This window comes from Drosophila montana, unplaced genomic scaffold (genome assembly GCF_035044405.1).
Source record: "Drosophila montana isolate Dmon_TW-CO22-7 unplaced genomic scaffold, ASM3504440v1 contig_3217_1, whole genome shotgun sequence".
Taxonomy (NCBI): Eukaryota; Metazoa; Arthropoda; class Insecta; order Diptera; family Drosophilidae; genus Drosophila; species Drosophila montana.
Window position 1 is genome coordinate 1,097,585 of NW_026998097.1, and position 26,014 is coordinate 1,123,598.

Sequence of the window (26,014 nt, forward strand, 5' to 3'; positions counted from 1 at the left end):
TAAGGTGTCAACATTGTATTGTAGAGAAATCAGCAACAAAATCTAAAATAAGTAATGTTGCAATAATAGTAAATTACAACTAAGAGGAAAGTGGGAACCTGAAGGGGAGTGACAGGGAGATACCCTACAGCAAATATGTTGAAATGAATTCACCTTAAGCATAAAATATGTACTGCAGAAATAGCCTGCTATAAAAACTTTATAGCAACATAATTATATTAATAACAAAATAAAAAAATGTAAATATAAATTTAGAATTTTAGCTAATTTATTTACTTTCTGTCAAAAAGGGAACTTGGAGATTTTATACAAAATAATGGCCAACAAATTGGCAACATTTTTTTAACCTAATGGAGCACGTAGTAATTCAAGATGACAGACTTATTGCTTGTGCTTAAATAACATATGAAAAACAAAGCCAAGACAAAAAATATAGAAACAGAAACCGCACAAACGTGCAAATAAAAAAGCCATACAACATTTTAAGCTAAAATACACAACAGTGTGTGCGAATTGTAGATGCACTTACTGTTTTATAAAGCCTAAAATTTCAAAGCTCAAGAAATGTAATTAAAGATACATATATGCATAGGAGGAAATCGCTTTCCTTTTCACAGTGCCTCATGTGTCATGGCCTAGTTTGCATAGCCGAAAGTCGAGAGTTAGACAAGCGCCAAATTGTAAATGTAATCAAAGATATGGCTAACAACAATGTCAACGTCTGGCTGAGTGGGAACTCAGCGCAGCAGCAGCAGTCATGACAACAACAACAAGCTGCTTTGAAAACTGAAGCTGAACAGAAGTCCCGCCAATCGCAACATCCAGCCGTGTGTACCACATGTAGTCAAGTGTAGCTACAACATCGCAGTATCTCTAAATGCGTATCTGCTGCTGCTGTTGTTGGGGCCGCTGTTGTTGCCGCTGCTGCTGCTGCTTGGCGACTCACGCACGCTTCACGCTTTTTGTTGTCGCCAGCGTCGCAATCGTTGGCAGCCATTTTTGCTACCGGTTTTACGCGTCAAAGTGCGCGCAACTTTTGCCGCATGCCACGACGCATATTGTTGCTGCCGCTTTTAGCTGATGTTGCAGCAATTGTTACTGTTGCTGTTGTCCTGCCAGTTGGTCAACACTTGTTGGCAACTTGGTTACTTTTGCCCTTTGTTTGAGTTTCATTTTTGCTTTTGCTCTACAGAATACGCCTTTCAAGTTTGAAATTTAGAAAAATGGTCAGCACTGAAAATCATGACGAAAACCTTATATGTTTTATGTGGTCACACTTGAAATGAGTAGATACATTCAAGGAAAAATTCACAGATAAATATATATGTATATATATATATAAATATATAAAATATAAAAATATAAAAATATACAAAATATATATATATATATATATATAAAATATATAATACTATAATATATACCATGACAATAATACGAAATTTCAGCCCAATCTGAACACGTCCAAGTCAGAAAAAACTACGTTTAAATATATTTATTTATGGAAACAAAAATGGTCCGAAACAAAGCTTTATACTACTATTGCATTTATATTCGGAATCCTGGGGCTTTTTAGTTTTTTTAACCACAATATTTGTATTTTTCCTTTCAGTTGTCCTTTATAATCTATGCATGTATTTCTAGTTAACAAATGAATGGGTATTCATTCATTCGACTACTCATACGAGGATTTTTTTTTATTTTCACTCATAAATTCCTCGCAGTTTGAGGAGGTTCTCGCTCATCTGTTTTGTGAACTGGTCGTGTATGTGACCTGCATGCCATGTGTCTCGGGGTCTCACTGTGAAATTTGCTTGGCATTTCATTAAATTCGCTTTCTTTTTTCTTTGCTAAATTCATTCATTTGCTTTGTGTCACATTTCTATCGTTCTGCGATTACATGGCTAAATTGCCTGGAAAACGTTTGTGAAATTTCTGCTTTTCCCATTAAGTTGATATTTACTCTTGTTTTTCTTATTAGAGCTTCAGGGATGAAGGATAATTTTACCCGTTTTAAAGGCATTTTCCGTTTACAAAATGCTCGCCCAACAGCTTCTGGTGATGAAATGCATTAATGCAGCTGATCTTAGGACTTCGCTCTGGGTTCTTCTTCTTCTCGCACCACATCATAAATCATTCATACGCAATTTTTTATATGCCACTCGATAAGTCGCTGAGCTGCTTGGCTATTTGTGCTCGATGTCAAATGCCAACTAATGCAATGCCAGCTAGCCAAGTCCCACAAGCCCCACACAACTCTAAGCCCTGGATAAATTATGTTAATTCCATAGCTGGTAGTCGGTTCTATTATTTTTTCTCCTGCCTTTCTCTCCTGCTTTTGCTTTACGATAATAGTTTGACAAATGAAGGAAAACGTACAAGTAAAAGAACTAGTTACTACAACCAGAACATACCCTACATTTATGAATGTAAGGTTTATAGATAATGTTGCACAGCAACAGAGGGTTTATAAATATCACATGCACTCTTTATGGAAAGTAAGTATACCCCTTTAGACTTTGGCAACGGGGTATCAAAAGCGCTGCTAAAGAGACAACTAAAACTGGAACACGACTTCGTCTTGCGACTTACAACTTGCGCCATATAAATTGCAAAAGCGCAACAAATTGTTAATTTTCTTTTCTCTCAACTGTTTCCTCCTCTTTTCTGACTACGTCGTCTCAGTCACAGCCATTCGTCTCTGCGTCTTTTTGTTAATTTACATATTTTTGTGTCAGAGATGGATTTATATTTCACTTTTTAAAGCATTTTAACGCAAAGCAAAGAAGTATAAATGAAACCGCAAAATTAAATTGTAATAACTTCCAGGCTAATTGTTGATCAGGCTAACTTCAATATTATATTTATTTAAAAATATTTAAATGATTTACCAAATAAAACCAATAAATTTAATCAGTCTGCTCACTGATCCTGTTGGAAATTAAAGTTCATGACCAAATAACATCAAAACTGTCATTTGAACCGCGTTTTGGATAGCAATTGGTGTAATAAAGCCTAGGGCATTATCGTACACTATTTGATATGCCACACACAGACGCACAAACGAACACCCAATGGTTTGCTGCCCAGGCATTTAGCATAAATTAAATATTTGCCTTTTGCATTGAAATCCCAGTCTAAGCACAGAGAATACATTTATGCAGGTGATTCATAGGCCTCTATTGGACCAAAAAGGGAAATCCATCAAATGAGCTGCCAACGCGTTGCACAGTCAATACAAATTGATGTTTCCACAAGAGCCTCCCTCCCTCTTACCGATACACCGCCTCATCCCCTTGTCGTGGGTCTGTCGCTAACGTTTATTTACTTAGCGAAAAGTGCTTGCAAGAGTTGTGGAGCGGCGGGCGGTTCGGGGAAGGGAAATGGGCTGGGCTGGGCTGGGCCGGGCAGGGCAGACTATTCGTATCTGTGAGCATTATTCAATGTTTGCTGCGAACGTGCACAAATTACAAATTCAATGCACGTAGCCATCGGCGGCGAGGCTTTAGACAAAGTTGGTAGCCGGGAGCTGGAAGATGGCAGCTTGGAGCTGCCGCCTGGCCATGTTTACGGAACGTCGCCGCCATCATCGTCGCCTCAGAGCGGCAGCGGCTGCAGCAGCGGCAGCGGCAGCAACAGCTCTCAACCAGCTGACGACACATTAAAATAATGTATTTTTAAATTTAACATTAATTGTCGCCGAATGGTATCTGAATGGGCTGTCTTTGCCTTTTACCGTTAAAAAGTGTCTCCCTCTCTCTCGTTTTTTGAGGAGTGCCCAAGACAGTTCCTCGTTGCCTCCTCGCTCCACTGTGCACAGTGCATTAAGTCATCGTTTTTCCTTCTTTTTTTTTTTTTTGGTGGGGGTAAGCAGTGGAAAAGATTTTCATAAATCGTTTCGGCTGGTTGTTAATGTTTTCCATCTTTTATTATATAGCCGTGCGTTGGGGAAAATATGTTTTTATGGCTTTGCCATTTTGCATGCATTAGCGGAGTGTCTGCAATGGTGGGTCTGGGCTTTGGGTAGGGGCCTTACCAAAGGCCTGTTTAAGTGGAAATATTTGATTGTGTTTGCACAGCACTTGCGAAATTGCAATGAGCTCGTTTGAAGACATGTTCAGAGCGCGTGTGCGCCACAGAGTTGGGAAAATATCACACTTCCCATCGCAAATTAGGTAAACAATCAAAAAATATTTGAGAGAATAAATATATCAAATATTTGTCCATTTCATACAGGAGAGAGAGTAGAGTCTCTCAACTTTATAAAGTAAATTGCAATAATAATCAGCATAATTATATTAGCAAAGGGCATGGAAAAAAACCTTAATTTTGTGTACCACTGGCTTCTATGACCTTCAGTCAAGACTATGCTACCACCATATACTAGTCTAGGATTATATTTCAGTTACCTAACTTAGGTCGAAGATCAGATAAATCGATAAGCTGCTGCGGCATCCGAACCAGTGTTCTGGCTGACCCCATCACAGAGAGGCGCCTTTAAAGGTTACACCTCTGCGATCTACCTGCGAGGCGAATCATTTAAATACCCTGCAGTATTAGCCTATGTCCTCAACTTTATTTTGAATATCCCAGCATTAAGTAAGTGCCATATTAGCTACAAGACATTGTAATTATATCTTATTTCACAGTCTTTCGCTTGGTAGAGATCAGAAGTGACTGATCGATGCTAACGTATAATAAAACAAATTGAATAGGAAAAGGAAAAGTTGCCTAACTTAAATCGCATGCCTCTTTCATATTTAGCATTTGACTGTTTGTCTAGCTAGGTTCTTTTCCTAAACAACCTGAACTTTGTTAGCTTTTAACATATTCTTTCGAGCAAAAACCATAAGACAGAAGCCATTTCAGAATTTGGCTTTAACAATGACTGCCCCACTCTAATTTAGCTTTACGAGTAGTGTTAGCCACTTGCTAATTCCATCAACGTCGACCGCTATTATCCGTTGTTAAGCCCGTGGCCAGCCTCTCACTTTACATTCGACATTTACAACGGCCTGTTAATGTTCAATATATATAGAGAATCGTAAGTGGCCATCCAGAAGCAGTCCAGGCGAGTGCTCTCCACTTTCATTGGATTTGCCTAACAAGCCATAATCATGTGGTGCTGTATTTAATTACTGCCCAAATTCGCATTCGCATTAGAAATTACTGCGGGGGTGTGCGGGGACTGCATGTGAGTGTGTTCAGCAGTAGGCGGACATCAGCTTCAGCATCCGCAAAGCCATCTTCTCAGCTGGCGAAATTCTAATGCGCCATAATGCCAAACACAATTGAGTCATTAAGCCGCAATCTAATTAAGCCCAAAAATGTGAACGGCTATCCACGAAAAATAAAACACATTAAAAAAAATCCAAAATATGTAACTCCAGAGCTGAGCAGCAAAGCGAATTTGCTTCGGTAGCTGCTCGAGATTTGTGCTCGTTGCGTGTTCTTTGACCCAAAAATTAAGCCCAAATAAAGAGTATAAAAAGTGGAAATATACAGAGTACTCTCTTTTCTTCTCTTTTTTTTACGGCACTTTAACGTGACCATTTTAGCAACCATTTTGTTTTACATTTCTTGGCTAAGATTTATTTCGTGTCGGCTTTCGACCACGTAGGTCATTAAATTGCTTAGAAATCGCGGACATCAACTTTCCGGCGGCAGCACAGCCCGGTCCGTTTTTAAATGAACCACAAAATGACTGTGAAACTGGCGGCACGCACCGTCTGCTAAGAGGACACAATGGGCAAAGAACTCTGTATTTTGCACAAAAATAGAAAGGGTTTCCTTGGGGAATAAGTAAACCCTATATAATATGTGCGTATAGGGATTTAGTTAGTTTAAAGTAGGGTTTTCGGCAAAAAAAGTTTTCAAAGAATAACTGGAGAATCCAAATTTTACAAAATATGTGGAAAGAAAAATTGGGATTTTCATGTTTTATGGCGTACAGCTCAGGTTCATTGTTCGAATAAGATCTTGCATTTAATAATTTATTCACATTTACGAACTTTGCAATTGTTCAAATCGAAGTTCTTAAATTTTGATCAAAATGTTTAAAATTTTGACCACTGTTTCGTAGCTGTTTAGGTTCGTTGGGCTTGTTTTGGGCTTTGCAGCATCGAAATAGATACAGTTAATGCCACAAAATGATGTCTAATGACGGTTTCGTCTTACATGACGAGCACCGGCGGCTGCTGCGGCTGAGACTGCGGCTAAAACCAGAGACAGAGGCCTTTGGGCTCGGTTAGTTTGTGTATCTATTAAGTGCTGGTAATTTATAATAAGCCCCAAGTGGGGTCCTAAGCTAAAGTTCAATGCTGGCAGTTCGGTCGGTCTCTCTTTCCCACTTCCTGTATCTGCATGTCGCTTGCTATTATTAATAAGCCAATGGATTGCGCACTTACCTTCAACTTTAGCCAGTGCCAAAACGGATATCGTTTGGAGTGCGGGCACCGCCCAGGCAACCAAATGGAATAAATGAGATTTATTTTCAATTGCCTCGTGGCCCCATTTGAGTCCAGCGGCCAGGAACCACGCAAAAGCCAAACACGACCACCACGCAAAGGCGGCCATACAACAGAAATACAATGCCATGAATAATACGGTGCAGGCGGTGGTCTGACGATGACCCTGCGAGAGAATGAGAGTGCCGAGAAGGATGTTGGTAAATAAAAAATGGAATTCGTTTCACCTGCTCCACTGCGGGTCGAACTTTGGCTTGACTTACCTGCGTTATGGTGGACATCATCTGCAGGCGTCCCAGCTTCACTGGCGGCGGAAATGGTTCACGGCACGACACCGAATCGCCCGCACCAAGTCCGGCCACATAGGCACAGCCGACGACCAGATAGCAAACGGCCAGAAAGACAATCGCACGCTCCGGATAACGAAATCGCGACGAGTCTATCAGAAAGGTGAGCACCTGTCCAGTTAAAAGAAAAGGCAGCAAATTAAATAAACATATTTATTGTGAATTTACATTTAATTAACTTTGTAATTATATTAAAGATGCCGCGTCGCAGTTTTTCATTGCCGACTGGCTTAAAAATGCATTAGCCGGAGAGGAGGCCAGCAGAAGTTGAGGATTGCGATACGGTATACGGGATACGGGACACGGGACTCGAGAGTCGGGACCCGGTCATTAGGCACTACACATTAGCTGATTGTTGTGCAATTTATTTGATCTGAGCTCATTTGTAGCATGTTTCTGGCTAAGCGAGCTGGCCTTAATGAGAGTACCAGAACCGCAGAGTCCTTGGCAACCAGGCATTTAGGGCGCGACTTGCCTGCGTCTGCTGTAGCTAAGTGCCAGAGCATTATATATTTAATAATGCTATAAGGCTCAATTTCCCATCCAGCTGAGTTGCTCTCTTGCAGCCATACGCAGTATTATGTGCGCACAAACTGCCTGACAATTCTTAAGGCTTTAAAGGCAATTTCCAATTAAATGGCTTCTGGGCCAAGCCATCTACATGCCTACATGACGCCACAGTCAACCACTTTGACGAGCCGCAAAGGCAACTCAATCTGCCAACAGCCCGCCCACACAGCCCAGACAAACCAATCCAGCACATGGGCCCACATCAACTAAAACTGCAATTCCCAGACCAATCCCAAGACTCAAGCTCTGGCTTTTGCCTGCTAATTACGCACAATTTAAATGAATTCATTAACCATGGACTAAGCCTTGGCTGAGTCTTGGGTCTTTTGTCTCATGTATCTTGCTTCTTGCCGCTTACCAGCCCAGCCAGCTCTAAGCAAAGCCATTTAATTTGATCATTACAAAACTATCAGTGGAGCTCTTGCCAAGGAGTGTGGAGCCGCAGTTGTTTCTATGGCATAATTTGCTGCTATTATTATTATTACGACCGAGAAACATTTGAATTATTCATAGATGTAACACACGACCCAATTGTCGCAAGGCGCAACTATACATTCGTATGGATTTACGTACTTTACCATGTGTTGAGCTTGTAGGGTATACGTGATATATGGAATATATGCTTTCAAATGTAACTCATAAACATTCCCAGATAAGCACAATTAATTAGAAAAGAATCGGATATTAGTTTGGCAATACATTTTATAGATCAACATTATCACGGTGAAGTTCAAGTTTAAATGGTATCTTTAAAGCAACACTTTCTCATTAACCAGATGAATATTCATCCTCTTTCTCTACTGCATGTACTTCTTTCCCTTAGAAGAACATAAAGTGGTTCTCTTCGAAAGCTGGAAAGATTTTGCCAACGCATTACCTTGTCCTGGCACTTTTCATTTACAGGGTATCACCTAGTCTGGTCTTACTGTTCGTTAACTAACACTTCTGACTCCTAATTTATAGTTCTTCTATGCCTAGGTCTAATTCCCGCCTACGCTTTATCGTCTAGCTCATTTACATGCCAAATTTATGCCTGAGATTTTGGGCGTGTGTGGAGGAGTTCTTGTAACGCATTTGTTGACATACAGAGAGAAGCAGAAGGTATATAAAAAGCAAAAAAAAAAAATAGCAGAACAAAATTGAATTGAATTGTTTATTTATGCCAAACAATTCGGGAAAAGGATTGCGGACGAGTCCTCCAAAAGGCAAGGGTTACCAACGTGCATACTCGCACACAGAGAGCGCGACGTCTATCTTAAATGCTCACCCTGACATTTCAAGACTATATATATATAAATGTATATTCCCCCCTCCCACACACACACTTTGCCGGCAATTTGTTATGCCACGCATGCTGCTCACTTCTAGTGAGGGGCGTAGGGCGTGGCTGTTTGTAGGTGTGACTGCAGAAATTGTAGCTACAAATGAAGTGAAATAAGCCAAAGCAAAGGCATCCAACAACAGTCGCAAACAGTCATGAGAGCTAGAGCTCCCCTCTCAACTCCAACTTCAATGACAATTCCAAGCCCCACACTGTTGCTGTCCCAGGTTAAGTCAAAAATTATGCGTTACTCGAGCTTCAGCTTGGCTTTTGTTGTCATCTCATCGTCATGATGGGCGTGGGCAGCGCTTTGATAAACACGGGGCGTAGTTAGTCAGTTTCCGGCTAACATTTAGCTAGCTCTAGAAACTGCACATGATATTAGCAAAGAACCGGGTGCTCAAGGCAGCGTAAGCTGAGAAGTTACGATAATGAAAGGTTTCCCTATGCTGTATGTAATTGTACTAAGTGGGATACTTTGCAGAAGGAATGCATCTTTAGAATCGTATCTAATTTCTTTTCCTAATTATTATATTTATATATTTTTGACTCGTTCTCCCCGAAGATAAACTCACGATCTTCCCACATAAAGTGTGAGCACACCTCCCAAATGGTTACATTTAATGTTTAATTTCAATTTCAACGCCGCTGCGGCTCATAAATTGCTAAAACTAGTCATTAAAAGCATTCGAAAACCAAAGCGAACACAACCCCAACCCACTTGCCTCTCACTCTAAGCCCGCTTAGCTTTGTCTAGCGTTAGCCAGTTTAGAGTTTTGCATAAATTAAATTAATTTTTTCCATACTCTAACATTTTGGTTTTTATTTAAAATTCAAACTAAATAACGACGTCATTTGCATACTACCAAAGAGACTACAACAATAGGGGGAGGGGCCTCTAGTTTTAGTTAGGGGTGTTTTTGTCGTCGTCATCTATTTCAGCGCCTATGATTAGCATAAAACTTCGCACAGGTTTTTTGTGAATTTGTTAAAAAAAATACGAGAGCATAATTGCGGCATAAATTGTGGTAAATGTTTACGGCTTCGCTTCGTTTTGTATTTAGTTTTTCTGAATATATTGGACACAAATCATGGTTTTGGGTTGTCGGGCATTTAAATGATTAAAAAACAAAATATTGCTTATGCTGTCATTTAAATGTGCATATTTAACAAATGTATATTAGTTGTTCATATTTATTCAAATGGAGAGCCGCTAGTCAAACAACATGTCAAACCAAATATACGAGTGCTCGAAACATTTTAGGTTCCACGAGGCTTTTTGTAAAACTTTGTCCAACTATCACTTAGGTCCTGGTCCAGCAGTTTCCTTTGTCACCATGACACGGAATATTTGCACACATCCTGTCCGATTATTCAGCTGTCTGTCGGCCTGCCTGTCTGTCAGTGAGTCAACATGCACCTCACTGAGCTTCTGTTTCAGGTTTTGTAATTAAGAAAAGTCATCAAAGTCAACAACACGCTGACTGACTGACTGACTACCACCCCCTGGCAGCCGACGAACCCGCTCGCTTATTTGTTGTCAACATTATCAGAGCTCCCACTCACGTCTGTGCCCGCCCAGGCCCAGTGTTACGTGTATGTCACACTATTCCACTAGACTGCATACTCGTTCCCATTGGCAACCCATTGAGAGCCCATTACAGCCCCAGTCATTTCCTTTTCGCTTTCATTGTAAAACAAATGTCATGTCTGACGTCTCTCATCTCGTTCCCAGCTCATTCTCATCTCATTCTCATCTAATGCGTTTAATGAAAAAGGTGTTGATTGTTGACAGTTGTCTCTCATAGTCGCGTTGTCGTTGCCGTTGTCTCCAGGCGTTAACTCGAGCCTCGGATTCCACGGCATTTTATCTGCCAGTTGACAGCAAAGTCAACGACAAAGTTCGCAGTCAGGAAAGCTGGTAAAAAATATTTGTTTGGTTTTAGTTTGACTTGCGTTGCGAAATTGAAATAAATGTGTTTGTTTATATTTTAGTTGATACTCTGTTCTTGCCACACTAAGCCCTGAGGAACTGTCACTTGTAACTTAGTCATTTCACAATTGCAATGGTAGATTTCAATTACAGTCAAAGTTACACAAAGTTTCCTTCAGGTACAATATCCTTATGTCATGAACCCGTCAACAAATCTGTAAGCTTTAAGATCTTGAACAAACAAATTAATTTGTTGAGCTCTGTGAATGATTTTATCTATAACAAAAAAATTGTAAATTTTAAAATAAATAAAATCTATCTATGATTTATCAGTTAATATTCCTTTGAATGCTTTTACTGCACTTATCTAATGCCCTCGGCTGTCGTTTCTCTATTGTGTGCTTATTGAAAATGTAAATCCTATCCCACATGTGAGTTTAGTTCAACCAAAGTCTTTCAGAGTTATATAAATAGAAATTGATTTCTTTTTATATAATTTCATAGAGAATAGTTGTAATTGTTTTTATTTGTAGGACAACACTTAAATAATTAAATTTGTGAGTTCAGCTTAAATAAACTCAGAATCCATGAATTAATATTTAGCCGAATGCGTATGATTTCAGTTTATGTATGTGGTGTTTTCTTCGCTAATATTAACTCTCGTTAGTTACACAAGAAATTCATTCAACAAACAATCGGCTATCATCTAAATTTCATGTATTATCATATGCATAAAAAGCACAACAGCAGCACACGCACACACGCACACACAAAACAATTCCATCATCATCAATGCTGGGAATGGAAAATGAAAATGTCAAGTGGGCGGAAAAGTCGGCTGGCCCACTGCAACAGTAAATCTGTGTAGCTAGTGAGGGGGGAAAGTGAAAGCAGCTGCTTCCCCAAATGCAAAATGCAAAATGAGCGCTCAGAAAACATAATCATTATCATAAAAAAAATTTGCGTGTATATAGAGCGGGAAAATGAAGTCGGGAAAACTAAGTGGAAATAGGCAACAAAATAATAATTTGCGCAGTGATATGCGTTGCCACGCCCACAAGCAGAGACTGCCTGCCTCTGACAATGCGGGACAAATGACATGCAAGGCGAAATTTATTACAAAAGCAAAAGAAAACTGGAGGAAAAACAAGCAGCAGCAGCAGCAGCAACTATGCAAAATTCGTCGCACTGAAAGTGACAACGTTCTCGCACAAGCTCCTCCCGCCCCCCTGGTGTGTGTGTGGGTGTGTGAGAGTGTGTGTGTGATGGATGTAGCTCAACTTTATGACATGCTGCAAGCAACCCACCCGCAGTTTCAATTGTAACTAGACTCCCAGCCTCCCCACCCCTCCCGTTACCCATTAGAGATCGGACAAATTTGTGCTGTTGACTAAAATATTTGATAGACGTGTACGTTAGTATGGCCCCCTCTCCCCCTCCACCCACCCCTCGCCCCAACATCTCGACCCATTGACTGCCTAGGATACCATTTTTATTTCCTTTCCACTCACCCTGCCCAGCTTACAGCGTTTTCTACAGCTAAATAGATATTTTATTCAAATTTTCTTGTTGGCTTTGGGTTTAGTTTGTTTGTTTATTTTTTTGTTCCTTGATAGATGATGGATATGTTAAAATAAAACCTGGCGCATCAAGCAAGAATACGCTACACCCAAAAGGTAACAAATTGGGTTTGAGGTTTAAATATGGCGTTAATTTACATATGTGGGAAGAGTTAATGGATTGAAAAGGGTAGGTCAATATGTAAATTTACAATAATTTATACGATGGGTAATATTAAAAGATGATTTATGTCTGAATATCTATAAATTTTGTTGCTTTTTGTGTGTTTTTAGTGATTGCCAAGAACCTTTAAATAAATGAACATTAGCTAAATGGTTCTAAAAACAATCTAAAATAGGAAAAATATATATAATCCGGCATATCTTTCTTTACATGCTTTTCATGCTTTTAACCTCCAGTTAACAACTCTTCAATTTAATAAGAACGTACCATGCCCGTGCATGCAAACGCTCCTCATCCTTAGACCTATCCATCTAAGGGAGACTTATGCAATAGCCAAATGCATTTTGAACCATAATGTTTAAGCTTGGCTATGTTTGTCTCGATGTGCAGTTTCAATGCCAGCTACCATGGCAATCATGTTTTATGCAACCGACGACGACAAACAAGCCGAAAGGTAAACTACACGCCCACCTGGATGGGCGGCGGGTTAACCAAACAACCATCGGAACGGGACCCCAAGAATATAGCGAGGAGCTGGATGGGAAAGTGTGGAACAGAATTTATTCAACTATATTCAAAGCTAAGAAGGGGGTTCCGCATATGTTTTGCCAAGTTTATTGAAAAATATGCGCTGACAGGTAATATGTCAATGCGTGGGATTTGCCAAAGTGCCAACGTCGCCTCCGCAGCATCATAATAGACTCGGTGCAGGAGCAGGCGGGGCGGCGGCAGGATCTGTGCCTGGGTAAGGATATGCAAACGCCGGCATCAAGCTGTTCGCTCTTGCTCCCTCCCCAGGCATGTTCTTAAACCAAAGAAAATATGGCAGCACTCAGATGAAAACCTTGGCAAACGGCAGCCAGAATAAGCTTAGGTATACGGCTGGATTTATGGAAGGGTGCGGGTGCGGGTGCGAAGACTGCATTTCTGTCTTGCTCATGATTTATCGCCATCAAATTGAAAATTGAGTGCCTGACATTGTGGCACAGACGGGCGTGCATTAATATTGAAAGGAAAAAAAAATGGATTCGCACTTACCGTAAAGAGACAACTGGCCACACAGATAGCCGCCCAGGAGCCGACCCAATAGCGGAGCACCGTTCGTTCCCGTTCCGGAAAGAACATGGCGTGACATGGTGCGCCACAATCATGCAGATCCTGTAAAGAAAACCCAATTGAATGGAAATGGAAAATGGAAATGAGTAAGTGAAGCGGCGCAACGGAAATTAATTTTCTTTGGTGCGTAATTAATTAGAATTATATTAAAGGATTGATGGTACACCAAGATTAACAGAGAGTGGAAAAGAGACACAAGTAGAGAGAGGGAGAGAGGGAGAGAGAGAGAGAGAGAGAGAGAGAGCGAGGAAGAGAATTAAGGGTTTGGCTGTGGGGTATATAATTGCCGCAGGCCAACTTTTAATCATTATTTAATTTATCATTTTATTTGTCATAAAAAGCAAATTAAAATTTGTATATTATTGAGTTTTTCTTTATTAATGTCAATTCATAAAATGATAAATGGTTTAAAACAAATTTAAACCAAAAGATATCCTCTCTATTTTAACCTGTCTCTCCTTCTTTTGGTCTCTCTTTTTCTTTCTCTCTCTCTCTCTCTCTCTCTCTCTCTTTTCTCCATTTTATTGACTCTTCGTCCACATTTTTCTTTCTTGTGCTGGAATATCAGTTATAAGTTTATAGAAGTTTTTGAGGAGCACAGGGTACCTTCTATTCGATCAGAGCTAGAGAAATGCTTTTTGCGTCTATTTAATAAACATTGCTTTAAATTACGTAAATCACTTATTTGCTTTAAATTGATACTTATTATTATGAATTTACTTAAATATATAAATTCATTTAATTGTACAAATAATTAATTATATAAATCAAATAAATTACTTATTATTACAGAGATTGATGATTATTTACTTGTAATATAATTGAGAAACAAAAAAATTGTAAAACAATTAAACTAAAATTTAAAAAATTAATATATATTCATCTGATTTTTAGATGATTATGATCGAACAATTTACGACAAATAAAAGATCAGAAGAAAAAGTTTTGCCAATCTTTTGTATACCGTAAACTAGATGAACAATCTTTACAGATATATTTATTTATTTTATGAATAAAATAATTTGATATTTTATCTAAGTGCATAAGGTATTAAAATTGCATTACAATATGCATATAATAATATTTATCAATTTGCCAAATTTTAACTTCCCTGTTCAAGTTTTCAGTTTGTTAGAAATTGTTTGATCTAAGTCCTTTTAGGGGGACCGCTAAATCTGTTTCCGCATCAAATCAGAGTTTTATTATATGCGCTCTTCTTTCTTCAAGTTCAAATTCGCATTTCGTCTTGGAGTATAATTTTTATTTTAGCTACTTTGGCCCGAAACTGCAGGCAATTTGAAGTCGCTTCCGCTGTTGCCGAAGTTCCGCCTCCTGCCAAAGCAGTGAAAAGTTTGCTTCTCTTTATACCCTTGTTACGGGTATTATAATTTGGCATGAAATGTGTGACACATGCATAGAGACACCTCCGAAACCATTAAGTGTACACGAATCAATTTCCAATAAGTATATACGAGAGTTATGTTGTTGATGCGATATCGATATCGGAATAATCGGTCGATTTTATTTAAAATATTATATGGCATTTAAGAAGTTTATACATAGAGAAAATCTTATAAGCATTGGACTGGTTCTATATGAAGAACTGGTGAAAAGGTGCGTTGGGGTGAGACATCTTCAACAAACTTTCAAGCTTCACAATTCTCCCCAACATATCTACAAGCCCGTAAGCCATATATCTACAAGGGGAATTAATTCTCTGCGTGCCGTTCTTTTTGTTTCTTTTACCCTTGTAGAGGGTATTATAATTTTGTGATGAAACGTGTAGTGTCTCAGTTTTATAGCTATCATCTTGAAACTTTGCGTATTTCCGTCTTTCTGTTGATCGGACAACTATATCACATAGAAACGATCGGTTGAAAAGTAGGTTCTTGTATTGAAAACTTTTTGTTTTTAAAGATCTATCAACCAGATATCCATTTACGTTTCATTATTCTCAGATATCTGCAAAACTCTATTGCAAATGCTTACAAGGGTATTAAATCTTCGGCGTGCCGAAGATATCCCAACTTTCTCGTTTTTGTTTTTTATGTTATTGCATGTGCCACAAATATGCGTAAATATTGCCAAGTCGTCCTGTGCCATTGCCTCATCCTTCTGAGCTGGCTGACTGGCTGGCTGCCTGCTTATCATTAACATCATTATATAAAATTTGTAGCCGGCTGCTGTTGTTGTTTTCGCTTATTTCGGGCCTGAGCTCGCGCCAGATAAAACGCGTTTAAGGCGACGCTGACGACGGGTTCTCCCTCTGCAAGTCGAACAAAAAAAAAACGCAATTTGCGCCGCTAACCTAACGATGATTGCCCCGAGTGAAGAGGACAGCCCAGCACCAGGGCTAGTATCCATTCAGGCCAGGATCAGCGGGAAGCGCCTTTTAAATTTTTAATGGGAACTTCAAATAATGCGCAGGCCGAAGCCATAAAATTTTGGGGTTGCTCTTTGACAGAGCTGCTGCAGCTCCTCCCCACTAACTGCTTAGTTTTTGTTTTTCATTTTGGCCTTGGCTTTAGACCAGCCACAGACAGGCAGACAGTGTCCCTTGCCTCGCATCCTCCCAGCCGCCGTGGGGCTTTGGGTGCATGTGAAATGAGTTCAACGTCGGTTCGTGTCGAGTTGAGTCTGTTGCGGAGAGATGCGTGAGGCAAACATTTGCAGATGTGTCGAGAGATCTGCATCAGATGCAGATACATTTCGTATTCGCTGTTGCCAGTCAAGAATTTTTGCAATGTTTGTTTGCCTTTCTCTCTGAGCGTGTGTGCGTCAGCGAGTGTGTGTGTGTGTGTGTGTATGGTTCTATCTAAAATTCAAATCTCTTGTGGTTTACACACTGCCTTAACATGCGTCGTTGCCGCACTTCACAATGCAATTTGCGGGGTTGTTTTACAGGGTTTCTTTCCCAATGTCTATTTGGAGTTCAAGGTTGTGACCGCAGGGTTGGCATCCAAAATAATCTTAATCGTAATATCATTAAATTGCATTCATTGCCCGGCAAGGGCCCGAAGAGAGTTGACAGGCTGATGAATTGTGTGGGTAGTGCAGGGTATTCAGGGTTGCAACAGCTGGTAAGTTGTACAAAAGTTTTACTAGCTTTTCAGTAGGGTCTGTTGAGGTATCTTTAATGAACTCCGTAAGACAAACAGACGCCTCTTCCATGGCCAATTAAAGCACTAGAGCTTGTGGCATACAACTTCGTGCGGCAACAGTTAGAACAAAAGCCCAGAAGACAACGTGGCCCAAAGGAGTTACAATGGCAACAACTACAACTAGCACACTGACCACAACAAAAGCCTTGGGACCTGCACATTGCATTGTTAGGCCTTCGTCTGGGTCTGTACCCGCATCTCTGCGCTCTCTGCTCACACCCGCTGTTAACTTCTCTGTCGTCTCTAGGCTGGCCATTGTTTTCGATTTTTATGAGGCATGTATAAATAATTGCGCCCAAAGGCCGCCGACATAAGTTTTCATGCCGGCCGCGTGGACGAACAACAGCAACAACTAAAACGCCAAGCGACTAAACTGGGGCCCGGTGCCCGCTGCCAGTTGCCACGCCCATTCCCTTGCGCCCTGACAACGCCCTGGCGTCGCTGGCGTCGCCGGGCACTGCAACAAAATATTTTCCTTCTTTTTGGCTGCCGGCTACAAATGAAATAAAAAATGGCAGCTGGCTGCAAGTATGAACAGCATTTAAGGAGTTTTTAATTTATTATAAATAAATTTTATGCCCGGCAAGCTACGACGAGACGGGTGCAGGTGAGAGGGAGGCAGCTTGGACCGAAGGCTGCTAGTTGGAATATTGGGGGGCGTGTTGATGATGGGCAGCCTGCAAATTATTATGACTAAAGTCGAAAGTCAGCGCTGAGAATGAAACAAAGCAAAGGCGGACGCACACTGAAACGAGATGCGTCAGATAAGTGATGAAAATATTAAGCGGAAAATTGCCTCAATAAATTGTGAGGGGCATTAATCAATTTTAAGGGTATCAGAAAGCGTATTTACAATGTGGCGGACGCAAGAAATAATCACAATATTTGCGCTTAAATTTGTTGAGATATAAATATAAATATAAATTTTAAACAATAAATGTTTTTATAAAAATATATTACTTATTTAAAATTGTTAGTCTTTCAATTGCCATTTTGCGTTATCAGAAATGTAAACTTATTTTTAATAAAATGGAATTTCACTGGAAAAAAAATTAATTCTTGTGTTAATTTCCAGATCTCGAAAAGCTACTCTCAACCTCTGTGAACTCCTCTAATTATATTAGCCATGGCAAACGAATTTATGTACTGCACAATACTTCGTATATTCCAAGGAAAATAAGAACATTAGAGATACATTAAAGAAACGTGTGACAGTTAGCCAAAAAAGTGTTAATGGCGCAAGCTCTGACAGTTTTAGAAGTCGCACGAACGTTTTTCGAAGCAATTAAGATAAAATATCTTTATGCCAGACAATGTGGTCATAAAATTTTCATTCTATGAAAACTCTAAGCACACATAAAAAAAGAAAATAATAAGAAGAAGCTACACACAACAAGTTGCTCTGAAAGTTTGAATCCCAGTGTAGGCAAAAAACTTTATCCGCAGAGAGTTCAGCTGGAGGCTTCAGCCACATATTCATCATCCACCAGAGCCAGAGTCAGAGTCAGAGTCAGAGCCGGAGCCAAAGCCATAGACAACCCTCGACAGCGTTAATGATAGCTTCGACTGTGTGTACGTGGGTGTGTGTGTGTGTATTTTTGGGGGTGTTGCTGACGTTGTTAAAGTCAAAATAGGCAGACAGACAGGTTGGCGGGCGGGCGGGTTTGTTGAAGCAGCAGAGACCGAAGGGCAAAAGATCTAAAGCATTGAGCGGACATTCCCAATGTGCAATTTGATTGTCCTAAGGGTTGATTTTCGGGACGCAGGATGTGTGCAGGAGAGGATGGGCCTGTCTTCCAGCCTGCTGTTATGTTCCTTGTGTGTGCATGTTGTTCTTCCTGCTGCCATGCCTGATGTCTGGCATGTCCTTGGGGGCGCCGCTGTGTCGCACTTGAGCAGAACTGGCAAGGACAACAGGAAACAGCCCGTGCTGACAACAAAACATGCATTCGAGCATTGTATAAATTTTCAAAAAATTGATATTCAATAACGCGACCGGAACGAGCACAAAGTCAAGAAGACGGCGACAACAACAACAACAACCAGTCTTAACAGGCAATTTTGTGCAGGAAATGGCAACAGCAGCAGAATATGCAGGATTCGAACCCGCTGTGCCCAGGGTTCAGGTCGAGGCGACAAAATGTTAAACGCGGTTGACCAAAACAGTAGCTAAAACAAGAACACAAAACCGAAATCAAAAACGCTGCTCATAATTTATTAATATTATCCGATGGGTCGCGAACCCTCAAGCCCAAAAATGGAAAACGAAAAACCACAGGCCCGAAAGCTCGAAGACAAAGTTCGAGGGCCGCACAAATTACACATGTCGACACTTTATTAAGGACACTCTGAACCGAACTGATGCTGTGCCTATGCCTGTGCCTGTGCCCGTGCCTCTGCCTCTGCCTGGGCATGGGCATGGGTTCAACATTTCGATGGCATATCAAAAAACATTTGTTTTTTGCCGTCCCTCAACGAGCTGATCCCGAATCCGCCAGCACCGCCGGCTATAAAATGTCGACCCGTCCATATGTTTGCGGCATAAAAACCAAGTAGGAGGTGCTGCAGCACAACAACAACAGCAACAACAACATGAAAAAAAGGCAGCTCTTTGGCGCGCGGTTTTCTGATTTTCTGTTTTCTTTTTTCCCTTTCTGTTTTTTGTCTTTTATTCTCTCTCAAAAGTTGGCAGCCCATCCAGCTTGTTGTTGCTTAACCCTTTCGTGGCCAAATTGTTGAGGCAACGTACAAATTATGCCCACAGCGATGAGGAGCGAACAGAATTGCAAGCGGAATGCGCAAAGAATGGGAGGCATAAAAGCGGCCGGAGCTGTTTGTAGGGTATTCGGGCCTGTGTTTGGCTCATGTAAATGCAAATGCTTGGGGTTACAAAGGGTAGGCACGGTGGCAGGGAATTTATAGGGGCCACTTTGGCAACATATCGTGTAATTTTAATGGAAATTTATAATGAGCGACGTTTTAAAATTTATGTAGCCAAAGGTGACACAGCACGCAAATTAAGGTTGATGGGTAGATTTTAGGGTAGGGTAGGATCTCGATTCCTTCAGGCTGTGTGAATGTTGTCGGTTCGTTGTCGTTGCTTAAAAAAAAAGAAACGAACGCAAGGTGTTGTAAAAGGGTGCACAGAATTTATACATACTTCAGCACATGCTGAAATATTTCATTTTTTTAATACGTGGTTACATATTTGGTTGACCACCTAATTAGCTATTGAAATTAACAGCAAAAGAGGTTTTGAATATGAATGGGAATGCCTCTTCTTTAATGAGAGGGGGCAAAAATTATAAGCACACGCACACGCACATACATATGTATTAAGGGGTTATGTATAATTAATTTTTTATTCATATGCATAAGCATTCATTTCGCATATGAATAACTTTGTGAGGGCACTTGAGGTGCTTCATAAATTCTTAGTTTTCTTTTCCTCTTCAACGTATACAGCATTGGTAAAGATGCAAACTTTAGCCAACTTGAAGCTCCATTGACTTCTATAACATGTTTCCCAGACGCTTAGAGCACAAATCTCAGTTAATGCCAGCTAAATGCTAACAACTTAAAACCAACTTAAAAGAGACTTAAAGAGCTATACTATATACTATATATATATACGATATGCCATGTACAATGCTCGCCCTAAAGACTCCAGCAAATATTTATCGAATCGCTTAACATGCGACTCACGTACGCAGCGGGACGGGGCGCAGTGCTGCGTGAGGCATACAGCAAGAGGGACAACGTGACGTTGACACTCATGCCACATGGCCACAATCCAGTTGCCAGCGGTCATAGTCACGCAGCTGACGCACAGCAAAAGCAGCCACAACAACAGCAGCAACATGATAACCCACATAAAACATCACAAGCCAATCATCCAGAAACAGGCTTCAACTTGAACATTAACCCAAAACAAATTAAACAATTTGTTGCTGCTATCAAAAAAAAATTAGTAAGAAATGTAATCAGCGGGTTGCCAAAGATTTAATACTCTTGCACATATTAAGAAGACATTAGAGAATCGCCTAAAAGGAGTAAATTTTCAATGGATTGTTCGGATCGGTGCTAAATATTATATTGCGTTTAAATTCAAACTTGCAAAAAGCATTAAAAAAACATAAAAGAAACCCTATAATTCGTGAGTTTTCGTCAAGAAATCACAAAGAACAAACCAATTGATTTTTCAAAATAAACTCTCCTTTCTCGAAACTAAACTTAAATACGTGTCTATATTAAGTCAGCTCGCTAATCTCATCTAAATTATATAAATTCTTTATCGGATTGCAGATGGCACGTTGCATACTGCCAGACAATATTATAGTACTCGCAACAAGTGCAGAGTATAGCTAACAGTAAACGGCTGGCAACATGCACAGGCGCAACATGTTGCTGACGCAATGTTGCAAAAGTTGCTGCTGCCAGACTCTGTTGCTGGTTGACTGTGAATTGATTTCTGCCTCAATGTTCAAATTTCTAGCTTCTTCCAGGTGCTGGCTGCCATGCAGGTGCAGAGGCTGCTGCAACCAGCTCAAACCTGAACCTCGACTCCTCTGGCACGTTTCCATGTCTGCTGCGCTGACACTGAAGCTGGCAGCGACGGCGACGGCGAAGGCGACTGAAACGTGGGCAGGCAGAAGCAAGCGCAGCAATTTTCGATTTGACATTTTGGCAGCTCTCTGTCTACTTTTCTAATTGCATTGCCAGAGGCAGGGGATGGGGATAGGGATGGGGCAGGAGGTCGTGTTTGGCTGGGGTCGAGCTCTGGACACGCTTCGCTTAGCTGCTGCGTCTTCTGCATAATTTGACATATTAATTTTTAGTTGGCTGTCATGCGGCATTTTCTACAGAATGACAACAACTAATGAGCAGCGAGCACAAGAAGTAAAACTCTTACCCACTCTTAACGCCCAACTCCACACTCTGCCACTCCCCCTTTTGCAATCGTGCTGCTTCTAAACTGTTTCTTGTGGCCACATGTAGCGCGGCTCGTCAACGCGTTCGCAGTTGGTGGCACTTTCTTCTTAGCCTGTTTTTCATATTTTTATATATAGTCTATAGTCTTGATTCTATTTGAATGCTCTGCTTGTGCTCTGCTTCAGACATTTACGTCAACTTTTCCAACAATTTCCATTTGCTTTTCAGCTTTGTCTTCGCTTTGCCTTCATTTACCCTGCTTGATTCTTGTTGCGACTCGGAGGCGCATAATTTAATAAATTTATGAAATTTAATAGACAGGAACGTGTTCGGTGGCCACAAATTTGCGGTGGGTCTTGAAATTTATATTGCCAGCTGGAGATGGAGCTGGAGCTGAAGCTGGAGCTGTAGCTGGTGCCAGAAATAGAGCTGAAGCTTAAGTCAGGGCAGCTGAGTGGGCGTGTCAATGTGTTGCAGTTGTGTTTGCCGGAGCATGAAAATGATTATACTTAAGCCATGGAGGGAAAATATAGCTCTTAAAGACTTCCCAACCAACTTGACGAAACAATGGAAATTAAAGCTGTGCCCATTACGTCGTATTCTTGCACAGGAAGTTTGAGCTTATAGAACTGGAGTTTTGATTTATCTAATTTTCCAAGTGCTTTTAATTGATGTCTTTCAGCTTGAACTGCAAGCTAAATCGAAGAATGAAATACTTCGATTTATAATTGACAAACCAAGACTTAAATGTAAACCTGGGTACACAGATGTGGACAACCAGCACCCCGAAGCTAAGCTTAAGGCTTGGGCTTGGCCTGAACTGTGAGCCGCACCTAAGACGTCAAAAGCGTACAATTATAATAATTATTTACTTCTTATATTAATTAAAGCGAGTATCTATAATTCCAACTTAAATTCTAATTGATTCAAAAATAAATTCCTATTCATAATCTCATTGAGTATTTCTTGCAAAAACGATTCATTACCGACTCAAAGGCTTCTCATAACCGTTTATAAATTTAGCCAAGTCAAGTTTAAGCTCATTTTGCTTTCGTGTCTGTAATCCCAAAGTGAAATAATGTCCGTCATTAGGCATACGTCACGCTCCACTCATTAGACTTTGTCAAACAGCTAGCTGCTTGCCTGAAACGGTAATTTCAGAGTGTCGCCGTATCGCCTAACAAGCAAACGGTCCACTTTTAAGTGACCCCCCTCTCCACCTACCCCTCTCGAAGCGATGCAGCAACTACATGGAAAAAGAAAATATTACAACAATTTGCATAGAGCTGAGGCCTGTTACTGTTACGATTTTGTAGGCAGCAGCCGAAAGAGATGCCAGCTGAAAAGATGCAGATACAGCACGAGAGCTCGAGTCTAACGGCACAAAGTGTGCGGCGCACAGATGCATCGATGATGATGCTGCTCCTGCTGCTGCTGCGCGGGATGCCAGCAATGCTCAACCATGGCGTACAGTTAGACCCCAGGCAGGCGTTGCATTGCGTTGCGCTGCGCTGCTCTTAGCCGGTTCTTAGCGGAGGCTACCAATAACAATTACAAGAACAACAAGAACTTATGGCAGGTGGCTAAGACGGAGGCGCAGACTGTGCCCTGCCAGCTAAAAGTGAATCCGGCTTGCCTATTGTGAATGACCATTGGAAGCTTTGTGATATAATGCTCAAAATTATATATCATTTGAATAATAACGCATCAAATTACGTAAAAATGCCATATAATCGATATGACAGCTGTACAAAATGTTGGGAAATGAAATATGATCGACGGCGCTGTTTTGGATGGTTGAGCTCTGCGCTTCGATGGATGCTTTCGAGGGAATTTGTAAGCAAAGTGCATTGACATGGGGAGGCTGTTGTGAGAGAAATTCACTTCTAGAGCTTCTTCTATTTCTAAACTATATTAAGATGAATCAGAACACTTAGAAATAGTTGTGATATTAGAAAATTTTGGCCTAAAGACAATTTCTAAGCTGTTGAATATTAAAATGAATTCGATTTAGATTAAGAATTTACAAGGGTTTAGTTTTGAAATAAAATACCGAACTTCTCTTTTAAATAAGTAGTTAAAAAAGCTAAGTGAAACAGTAACAAGTAAAAAGAAACTCGCTGGCTCAAATTCAGTAATAACCCATGCGACTTTTGGTGCAATCATTTTCTTTACTTGCAAATAGAAACCACGTTCAATTTAAATTAATCAAAATAAATCATTTTGCTCGACTGAAGCTGTTATTATACTCTTTAGAACTTAAAATCTTACGTTTTCTTACAAGGTTCAAATCCATAACCAACTCTGATATTTCTATAGCAAGCTTCAACATATTTTTCAATTTAAGCTAAATGTTTTTCTTTCTGCATTTAAATTAAATTGAAAATTTACACCAACTTCTTTTCAACTAACTTAACGCCCTATATAATGATATTTACTAAGAAAATACTTCATTTTCATTTCAGTCCCCAAATAGACACTGCACTTTGCCGTAAACACAGTTGAGCTCAAGAGTCCTTTTGATAAAAATTCTCTTAGTTTGGAAGTCACGTAAATGCTGCAAATTGTATTTCTGTTCCAAGGTCTGCGTATTTTTCATTTAGCCTGAGAAATGACACTTGAACTTCCAGTTGCATTACGCATGCTACAGATGCGAAACACTTGCCACTTCATTGGCTGACATCGATAGCATTGAATCAGTTGAAAAGCGCACTCAATGCGCGATATGAATCCCAGTGTGAGGCACTCCTTTGGGCATATTCATGTCTCTGGGCCGAGAGGCCATTAACTAAAAGCCTCCACTCTTGATATCGGACTGCGGCATGGAAAAAACATTTACTGAAAACTATTTGCAACAATTTTTCACAGTCGACTGCCATAATTTTTCACACAGACCAACAAATGCTGGTCCACAGATCTGAAGCGCTATTTTTTATTATTTTCTTCTTCTTTTTTTTTACTGAATCCCTTGTGTTGCTTTTATTTTAACACTTTAAGCGCTGACGCTTAGAGATGCAAGGGGGAGGGGCGGAGTGCAGGATGGGGAGAGGTTTCATCGCGCGAACCCGACTGCATTTTCATTTCCATTTTTCGCCACACTGGCGAGCGCTTTGTAATCAACAGAGTCGGGCTCCAGAGTGAGTCTGGTCTGCATCCAGAGATGCAGCGCAGATACAGATACACCACAATTTATCTCACAGTTTGCAGTCTAAACAAAAATGACTGCCGGCCCCGGTTGTGTACAGTTCTGTTTGGGTCTGTCTGCCCTAGCCATAGGGAAGTTACGCGCTGCTCAGCAGCGGCTCATCGGCTCATCTCCTGCCAGCCCATTTGCCATGTCCCCATCCGCAATCCAGTCCCACTCTTTCCCGTCCCCCCCAAACCCTTCCCTCATCACCTTTGCTCCAGCGGCGACAACGATAAATGTTTTAGCATTTCAAACACAAACTACAAAACTCTGAAATATACAAATGATTTCGTATTTATTTCAGCCAAGTTCCAAGCAACCAGCACCACAGCCTCTGATCCACAATGCGCCCCGGCCTAACGATGACAGCGAAACAGCCCGCATCGCCCTGGCTCCCTCTGGTTAAAGCCTCGGTCTGACTCTGCTCTTGAGCTTGGCAATGTAATTTAGTGCAAATTTCAGCAGGGTTGGATGGCTATTTTGATGCGGGCTGAACTGCATTCGACATTCAGTTATAGGACGTCCATTGGAGCGCAAGCTTTGTTTGTAGACTATTCCAAAAGGTGAGAGAGCTTTAGACCTTTAGACCTTTGGGCCTTAAAATGTCTATTTTATGTTGCTACAACTAGCTACTTACATCAAATTCAGATTTGCATACATTATAAGTGTATTCATCTCACGGAACTCAACCACCTCAGAGATTAAAAGAGGAAACTTAGTTCCAAGTATGTGCAAGTTCTTTATATGCTTTAATTAAAAATAAATTAAAATAGATTGTGATTTCTTCATTTCAGTAAAGTCTGTTCTATAGTCTTTCTGACTAGTTCCCTTCCAATTTTTAGTAGAGGCAGCAAGCCGATTCGAACCATGAGCCGAACTACCGACAGTTTATTTTACTCTGCATATTTTAATATACATTTATTTGTATTTTGAGTATTATATCCAGTAATCTAAAGGTTTTAAGTTAAATCAACTGAACTTCGACTAAATTTTTTTCTAAAATCAGCTAAATATCTTTAGAATACCCCGTTGCATTAAAATTAACACTTTCATTGTGTGTTGCACACGAGTGTAAGCTGCACATATTTGCACAACAGCATCCGAACCAATTTACAGCTTAATGAATATATCCACAACACGATCCATAGCTTAACGATAATGGTTCAATATGCCAGCCGCAATGCTTAATACTCAATATACGTATGGTTCTGTATGTAAATCTATAGCTCTAATATAT

At 40.4% G+C, this 26,014-nt stretch overlaps 1 protein-coding gene across 1 annotated transcript in view; it reads right to left on the reverse strand.

Moving 5' to 3' along the window:
- fz (frizzled) overlaps window positions 1–26,014 on the reverse strand; it is a 102,534-nt gene that overhangs the window by 52,144 nt on the left and 24,376 nt on the right. The window contains exons 2-4 of the mRNA XM_064689063.1: window positions 13,420–13,539; window positions 6,731–6,925; window positions 6,408–6,633 (exon numbers count right to left, since the gene is read on the reverse strand). Coding sequence (XP_064545133.1) covers window positions 6,408–6,633; window positions 6,731–6,925; window positions 13,420–13,539 — 541 coding nt within the window. The remainder of the gene's footprint in view (window positions 1–6,407; window positions 6,634–6,730; window positions 6,926–13,419; window positions 13,540–26,014) is intronic.